Here is a 9,467-nt window from a genome sequence, read left to right on the forward strand (position 1 = left end):
AGCCAGACGCGACTTATTGAGTGTTTGCAAGACTTTGATGTGAAGCTGTAGAACTTAATGAAAGGAGAGTGAGAAACTTTACAGGAGGAGGATATAAATATGGACATACATTAGAGATGCACTGTGTGTGTGTGTGTGTGTGTGTGTGTGTGTGTATGTGTGTGTGTGTGTGTGTGTGTGAATGAATAAGAAGCACACAACAAAGACTAGTAAGAGAAAACATTTCTCATGGGCTGACGAAGATCACCATATCAGAGTACAAAACTCCCTCAAGATGCTTCTTCTTTGTTTTTTGGCTTGTCTAAATCAAAACACCCTAATAACCACAGTCCTGCCAACTGCATAGAAACATACTATAAACCACCCAGAACATCCCAGAAACTTGGTACTTGCTTAGGAAAATTAAAAAATTAAAAAACGACTCACTCAGAACACCCTAGCAACCACACTCTATAACTGTGAAGCAACATTTAAAAAAACAAAAAAACAAAACAAGCAAAGCCCTGGCAGCCACCTAAAACACCCCAGCAACCATATAGCATGTCGAAGTGTCTAAAACCATAACAAACATCATTTAGATATGAATTGTGTTAATGTCAGAAAGCGAATCGTGAGAAACGCTGTTGAAAGTGGATCGGACCGAGCAGCACAACACACTGCCAATCAGTAGTAGGGGGCGTGTCTATTGATGATGGGGGAGGAGAGAGTGAGCCAATCAGTAGTAGGGGGCGTGTCTATTGATGATGGGGGAGGAGAGAGTGAGCCAATCAGCAGTAGGGGGCGTGTCTACTCAGGATGGGAGAGGAGAGAGAGCGAGCCAATCAGCAGTAGGGGGCGTGTATACTCGTGATGTGGAGGAGAGAGAGTGAGCTAATCAGCAGTAGGGGCGTGTCTACTCATGATGGGGGAGGAGAGAGAGTGAGCTAATCAGCAGTAGGGGGCGTGTCCACTCATGATGGGGAGGAAGAGAGTGAGCCAATCAGCAGTAGGGGGCATGTCTACTCATGATGGGGGAGGACAGAGTGAGCCAATCAGCAGTAGGGGGCGTGTCTACTCAGGATGGGGGAGGAGAGAGAGAGCGAGCCAATCATCAGTAGGGGGTGTGTCTACTTGTGACGTGGAGGAGAGAGAGTGAGCTAATCAGCAGTAGGGGGCGTGTCCACTCATGATGGGGGAGGAGAGAGTGAGCCAATCAGCAGTAGGGGGCGTGAAGAGAGAAAGATTTGAAGAAAGACTGTAGAAAGAGAGTTGGCTGAGAGACATTACAAAAGAGGTCAAAGGAATATCTCTGGTTATAATGTTGCAAGAGCTTTAAGGCATGTGTTAATATTAGAAAAGCTTTCCAGCGCTGGAGAGACCTAACAGGGAAGGCCTGAAAACGGACACCAAGGTTGCATGAGTAAAATTGTTTCACAGAACCAAGATATGCTGTTGATGTAATGTTAGCTCTAGTAACAGGACAGTTTTGAGAGTCAGTTGTCTGGAGCTGCTGGAGACTAACAACAAACTCTTGCTTGTATTTACTGGAGTACTGTTTCCTTGTCATTCGTTTGTCATCTTCGCTTTATTTTTAGTGAAGCATTATTTTGCTTTGATACTCTTGCGTGTTCAAGCATTTTGGGGGGCGGAGCAATGAAGGGAGGGGCGTGTTTTGTTTGGGTTGATTTCAAATATCAACAATGCATCAATAAACAAGAAACATCTTGTTTGAATGATTTTTCAACTGTAAAATAAGAAAGTGTTACTTGTTAAAATCGTTTTTGAATTGTTGAATAAAAAAAAGTGGGTTATATTTGTTTTTACATGACTCTTTGGATTATTTGATTTTGATTGGTCAGTTGTGGAATTGTGCAGTCAAATATTGTTATAATGATACTAAACTGTATAAATAATCAGATAACCGTTTCCTTTATATACATTTTCGATACAGTAGTATATCTGGATCATTGCTTTAATGGCCAGGCAAAAAAGTCCACGTTCAAGTCTGTTATATTCTGCTCTCTAGATATGGCTCAGGCGCTCCTTCAACATAAAACAGCTTCTCGTTCACCAGGCCGAGCACCTGAATAATCAACTCCCCATCCTCCCACAAGGCTTTCCCTTTACGAGAGCGTTTCAGAGTGGTTATGTGTAGGAAACAGCCCTTTTGTAGTTTTAGGGAAGTTTTTAGGGCACAGAGCTATAAGTTGTACTAACTGGCTTAAAGAAAATTCACTCCATAAATCGTCAGCAAAAGTAGCGGCTCAGCCTCTTCCTGCATGGCCTGGGGCGCCTCCGTCAGCTCCCATAATGCATTTCTGTCTTGTTTGATTTTACGGTTGCTACTCCATAAACACAGCAGAGATGGTGCAAGTGTCTCTCCAGGTCATTTTGTAAACAAAATAATAATGGAATGAGCATTGTCGTCTTTATAGGAAAACTCGAGAGAAAAAAAAAAAGTGTGTGTGTAAAGAGAAGAGAGACGCTACGATGGCATTGGCTTGTCACACTCTTTTTCCTGGCGCAATGAATGACTGAATGAAACGACCATTAACATATGAAATAAATGCTAGGAAACTGTCAGAATGAGTGGCGTCCTGCTTTAAATGATCTCCTGTGAACTGTGAAAAGCATTGAATTGAAATACTGCGTGTGTTCCTCATACAGGCTGCCCTGAACTTTCAGTGTAACGGCCCCTGGGATTGCTCAAGTCTCCATGCCGTGCACCGCCGGCTAGATCTGAAAACACGGACAAGGCACTTAAACGTGTGTGTGTGTGTGTGTGTGTGTGTGTGTGTGTGTGTTCTAGTGCTCTGCTACTGCATTAGTGTTGATTCCTATAAAAAATAGAAGCACATGAATGTCTTAGAGACCTTCAAATCATTCAAATGTGTCTTTGTACAGCAGGTTGAGCTGATAAGTTACTAATGCTTCAAATCAAGCTAAGCATCATTACTACAACTCATACTTGAAGTTAGAGGTTTATTAAAGGGATAGTTCACTTCAAAATGAAAATTCTGTCATCAAGTTGTTTCAAACCTGTATGAGTTTCTTTCTTCTGTTGAACACAAAAGAAGATATTTTGAAGAATGTCGGTGACCAAACAGTTTTTTTCCTACTATGGAAGTCATCTTCCTTTGTGTTCAGCAGAAGAAAGAAACTCATAGAGGGTTTTCACGACGCGTCATCAGACCGGAAGTCGCCATATTGGAGGCACTCCGCATCACAACAAAGCACAGGCACTGAAGTATATCCCGAACGTCGTCAAGGCAAATGGTTCATTATTGCTGTGTTTCAGGTTGTATCAATAGGACAGACCGAGAAAAACATTTGGAATATTATCGACTTCCAAAAGTTATTAAAAACCAGGGAGAGGAATGCCAGAAGTTATCAGAGGAAAGGAGGCGCTTGTGGTTGGCAAAGCTCAACTAAGATCTACGAGGGAAAAATCTGGACAACATCCGGATTTGTTCGGCACTTTTCTTGTCAGGTATTGTGAAATGTTGATTGCAGCGGCTCATAACAAATTATCTAGTGTAATGATAATAATATTTTTAATAGTAAACAGTAAAAACAAATTATTGCTTGGAAAGACAAGTCCAATCTTATCTATGGTACAATACCCATCACAATCTTTGCACATCAAGAAATCAATTGACAATATTCCCCCCAAAATAGTATATTTCTGGCGCACACAACCAATCACACGCTCAACATGAATCCTGAAGTCCAGGATGGACTTGTCTGATTCTGCACCGCCAATAAATCTTAATTTCTCGAAATATCGCACCTTTTCTTGTGGTCCAAGTCCTTCCCTATATGCCTTTGCATCTTGGACGCGTTTTGATGAGCTTTTCTGTTGTTTAGACATGGCTACATTCACTTAAAGTATCCAAAGCGCACAATACTCCATTGCACTCCGTTCAGTTGTTTACACCGAGTGCCTCCATAATGGCCGCGGATCCGGCTTACCACCCAGAACGTGATGTCGGTGAAAACCCTCTAATACAGGTTTGAAAAAAACTTGAGGGTGAGTAAATGATGACAGAATTTCCATTTTGAAGTGAACTATTCCTTTAAGACCAGCGTAATGAATGATTTCTCAAATCATGTGTGTTGTTGGCGTTACCTTACTAAGTGATCAGATGCATAATTTCAACCTGCTTGACCAGAAAATAGGTGGAAAAAAAATCCCACAGATGTACATTGAAGGAGGAACCCGAGCCACATCTACAGACCAGAATATCCGTACAACAGTAAGAAACCAACCACAACTGCACATAGTCATGCAGTAAAACACAGTCAGAACATCATAGATTACATTTAGTAATATCTAAAAACCACCAGGACAACCTCATAACAACATGCTAAAAAGCACCCAGATCAACTACCTTTAACAGCAGTAGGTTTTGCACAGGCAAGCACGGCTCTAATGTTCTTCAGAACATGCTAAATCTAGTAAATCTGTGCTTTCTGTCAGGGGTCACATTCACATGGCACACAGCTACAGCAGAAACACAAAACTGACAGGCATTAAAACCAAAACACAAAAGCTCTTCCGAGTCTTAATGTAGTATAATGCACTGATGCTAATTCCCTTCCTCTGAAAGCCTGAACACGTCATTCCTCATCCAGAGCAGAGAAAAGCATCCTTTATTTCTGCCAGCAGCATATGGAGCCACTGATACAGCTTCAGAGGCCAGATCTCAGTGAGAAAGCACCTGACGACTGGAGAAATGAAAAGAGACAGAGTTTTGTTTGAGGATAAAGAGAGAACGCTTGTGTTTTAAGACCAATTTTCCCTGAAGGCCAGAGAGACTGGCGGAGAGGTGAGGAACCATCAAATGTGTGAACTACACACGTGTCAAACTCTTTAAACCGAGTTAAAAGACCAGGCGGAACATTTCCCTCCAAAAACCTGTCAGCTTTCTTCCAGTGGCTCATATTCCTGAGTGAAAACCTGTGTAATGGTACATGCATATGTGGAAGAAGAGGACAGAAATCACTTTTAACACAGTAAGATCGTTGCTAAACGACAACTTAAAGAGATAGTTGCCCCCCCAAATTAAATATAGCAACCCTCATGTTGCTCCAAACCCATACAGAGAAGGATTATCAGTAAAGAAAAATAACTATGGTGTATTTTTTGCCATTTTGGAGCTGGAAAAGCTTACGTTGTAAAGAAAGAGCAGCTTAGACATTCTTCAAAACATGGAAGACAAAACAAAATCCATGTTTGGATCAACATGAGAACTTTTAAAATGCAAAATATCATTCATATCTGTAATATGACATATGAAATACGATATTTAATAAGGAAAAAAATCTAAAATGTTTATTTTTCCTCTCACCGAATACAAAATTTCCCCTCGACGAATAAAAAAATAAATATATTTCTGTTTGCTTTATATTCATAGTTGGGTGTAATACTAATGGATCAGAATTTGGCCACGCCCCAGTGAACAAAGAACCAATCAGAAGCTCCCATCAAACAATACCGCTGTACTCAGCAGCGCAATAACATACTGTAATCCTGGATCATTTCTTGCACTATATTTTGCAAGAACAGAAAGGTCTGCAGATTCTACTGATACAGAACTGCCGACATGTGCACAGATCAATGCATTACACTACAGTACAGATCAATACGGCACAAGAACTGCAGAATCATATGAAGTGTATAGCCGGTAAATTAGATTCAAACCCTGTACAAAACGAGCATGAGTACACACCATTTACCCCTACTAAATTAATTTTTCACAGACAGCAATGGTATTAAATAAAGACTCGAAGTCTGCGGCTTCTCAGACGTTTCTCCTAAAGATAAACTGAAGAATTTGGGGAAAAGAGTTCAAATCTTGCTCAGATTCGCTTGGATAGTAAAGTCTGTAATCAAAAGTCACAGATCTCAATAAGAACTCCAATATTTCTAATAAAATTATTCATCTGAGCGGCTATCCACAGTTTCATAGGTCTGTACTCTTATTGTATTACAACTATTGACTCTTATTGTATTACAACTATTGACTCGTGAGTCTGTTATTCTTCCTCGAAGGAACTTCAGGAGAAACATCTGAGGCGAAGTTGATACTTAAATGAACCATTTAAATCCTCCAAGAGCAACCTTTGAGCTCTTAAATCATTTTCTGGGATGCTACATAAACATATTATATCAATTCTGGTTCTTCCCATTGGATTTTCTCACTACAACTGCGTTTGCTTAAGAAGTAAAACTAGCAAAGAGTGGAAAACTCTGCAGGGCGTCTTTAAAGGAAATGGAGGTTCCAGTCAGAGCAAACTGTGAAGGCCTGGATGATATCTAACCCTGCTGTTCAAACACACACTAATCCTGCTGTTAGATTCATAGCATAGTGTGAAGCTCGACTACATGAGCTGACCCGCGTTCTGTGGAGGAAAACCCACGGCAGCAGGAAACTGATCTGAGATCAGCTCTGAACTCTGACAGAATAATGCGTTCCCAATGGAGTGATTGATATTCATTCAGCCTGACTCAGAAAAATGGGGATTTTGAGAAAGATATTGCCATTTTCATATGCGGCAGATGGTCAGAGCACATGCTGTTTGAGATTCAGACTAGAATAACCCTTAAAAAACCTTGTAGTGTTAAAAAAAAAAATATTAATTAACTCTGTAAAGCCTGAGTTTTATTAAACCTTTAGATTAAAGTCTTAAAAAAAGTGTTTTTTGTTGAGTATCATATTTGATCCATCAGGTTTTTATGGCTAAAGTAGTATAATAAAGTGAGAATATGAATTTCATCCTCAAGGAGAAAAAAAATTAAAACATTGTTGAGTCCCAAACTGAGCAAAAATATGCAATGTGGTGCAGTTGCTAATATTCATATGACCCAGAAATTCTGATGAAATCTTTATAACAGATTGATATAACCCATATGATTGATTTTTAAACATGTATGGATGTATGTTTTATCAACAATGTATGGATAATCAAGTAAACCTAAGTTGCTTCAGTCCAGTAATGCTCATCTTGAAATATACTAACGTTATATACTTACATTATCTTTATAGAAATCATTAAAGATTTCACAGTAAAAAAGACATGAACCACGAGCTGAAGATGGACATTTTTACAATTATACTAAAAGACCTTTCACCTGCTAAACAACCAATCAGACGACAGATGGCATGAAGTAGATTGTGTGCAACAGGTTTAGATCACGTTGATCATTTAAAAGTCGTGTATCATATATGATACAGTGTGCTTTACAGGGTTCAGGCATGATTTATGAACTTCGAAAGGCTAATTTTCACACCTGCCACTGTGAGTCGTGCGGTCCGGCTGCTGATGGTACCCAGATTGTCGATGGTTGCCACGCACTGGTACACCCCCTCATCAGGCTTGTTGTGTTTGGAGTGGACCACCGTACTGATGAGCAAAGAGCCGTCGGCTAGCTGTCGTTTCCGGTCGTCCGCCACCAGGTTCAGGAACGTCCCATCCTTCTTCCACTCCACCCGTACGGGAGCGTTGCTAGCGGCTGAGCAGTTCAGCACAGCGGAGAGCCCGCGCACGGCTAGCGTGTCCACGGGTTCAACAGAGAACCTGAACGGGGTGAAACCTTGAATGGCAGAACCTGAGGACAGAGAGAAGAATGTGTTACAGGATTTACAGCATGAGATGCATTTTGTCATTAGATAAAAAATTTTTTAGATCTTGAATTAACACCAATTGCATGCAATCAGGGTTTGAAAGTAACACCCGCCATCCCGCCAAATGCGGGTAAAAATCAACTGTGGCGGGTAACGCTGTCAAATCACGAGCCAATTCAGCGTGTTACTTATGTTTACTCACTTCGCTGGGGAAGTTCGTGTGTAAGACAAATCTGCGCAGATTTAGTGCAAATACTCATCATGATATATTAAATACAGTGTATTGCACATACTGCTCATATCTGGCTGTCTTGAACACACGCGTCACTACGCAACAAATAACGGCGCGCTTGTTCATTTGCATTGAAGCAATAGCGAAGATTAAAAAGCATTTGGTTAACAGAAAAGACATTGATATTTTCCAACATCTTACATTTTTATTATGTTCTTTGTACTGTATTGATCTGTCCACCTAAAACACATTTTTGGTGATGAGGATGAAAGAGGAAGGGAAGAGATGGCCGGATGATTTTGTTTGACAAATGGATATAGATATAGATAAATAGATATATAAATAGATATATCTGTGACATAGATTCTTCTCATTTCAAATTTTTTTGGGGGGCTAGTAGAAGTTCTGAATGGCCGGTAACTTAAAAATGTAGTAATCAAAATGGCCGGTGAGTGAAAAAGTACATTTCTAACCCTGCATGCTATAATAAACCAACATAATCTTTGAAATTATGCTCTCAAAAACACAAAATTACAGCTCTTTCATCGTGTTATTTTGCTGGCTAAGTGAATTTCATTCTGGACCATTTATGGGTCATATCCCTCACCTGTCCACTGAGCAAAAATACCTCTGGGAAAAGTTATAAACCAACATAATTGCTTGACGTTCAGAGTGACGTATAATTAAAAAACATAACAGCGTTCAGCCAACCAACCTGCATTGTTCAGACGGCACTAATGGCCAATTACCTGCACCAGTGGTGTTGTGCGAGAAACAATTACGGCGAGACTTTGCGTAACGTAGCAAGCTGCTTCGTACTTTAATTACGCAGGAAGTGACAAGCTTCTGCTGTTCAACACAAAGCACCAAATACATAATCTGAGACGGAAGCTGCTTGTTTGTCACGCAAGCTAATTTGGTACTAAAAATATGTCTTCATAAAAAAAAATGGTACCTGAGAAACATAATTACTTTTATGTCATAAAACCATTCACAGATTAGCTACTTTAATGATGCTATATAATTGGCTCAATTTAATTTCCAATGTTAGGCAAAACAATGAAGCCTTCAGTTTGAGTTTCACAGGCTCCCAACACTAAGATTAGGACAAGTCTAAGAGTCGTAGTTTGGCACCATTAAAACTGGGAAGCGTTCAAAACTTGACATGCAAACTTGTGTCCTTGCGTTTTCTCAATCTAAAAAAAGACCATGCAACGCATAGGAAAGCCACGGTTGCATGCGAACTGTAGAGAAGCCAGCTGGAAAACATTTGGACTAACGTGGCCAAATATGCCCCTGTTTGTGGCTTTGGATGTTTGTCACAGGCTGGCTGTGAGTAATCGGATGGAGTCCAGAATTGCTGTTGGAGGGCAACAGTGATGCATCCTTGACCCAGAAGCCCAGAGTCAGCCAGAAAATGAGGCTGTTGGGTTGATAAGTATAAGCTGTTAGCCTTAGTCTGCACACTTTGAGGAAAACCCACTTCAAAACCGCCTCAGTCAGCGAGACCTCTCAGAAAGGGGGCAAGGACTCTCCAGGGAAATGGCATACTAGTGAATGAGAGAGAGATACTGACACATACAAAGACTGAAGAGAACGAGAAGTGGCCTAGAACGGCTGGGAAGGAA

The 9,467-nt window shown here is 40.6% G+C and overlaps 1 protein-coding gene across 1 annotated transcript in view; it reads right to left on the minus strand.

The window, feature by feature from the left end:
* neo1b (neogenin 1b) overlaps positions 1-9,467 on the minus strand; it is a 141,011-nt gene that overhangs the window by 86,722 nt on the left and 44,822 nt on the right. Inside the window, 1 exon segment of the mRNA XM_082160627.1 lies at positions 7,274-7,591. Within this exon segment, the coding sequence (XP_082016753.1) occupies positions 7,274-7,591 (318 nt within the window).

Source organism: Leuciscus leuciscus (genome assembly GCF_965113295.1).
Source record: "Leuciscus leuciscus genome assembly, chromosome: 25".
Taxonomy (NCBI): domain Eukaryota; kingdom Metazoa; phylum Chordata; class Actinopteri; order Cypriniformes; family Leuciscidae; genus Leuciscus; species Leuciscus leuciscus.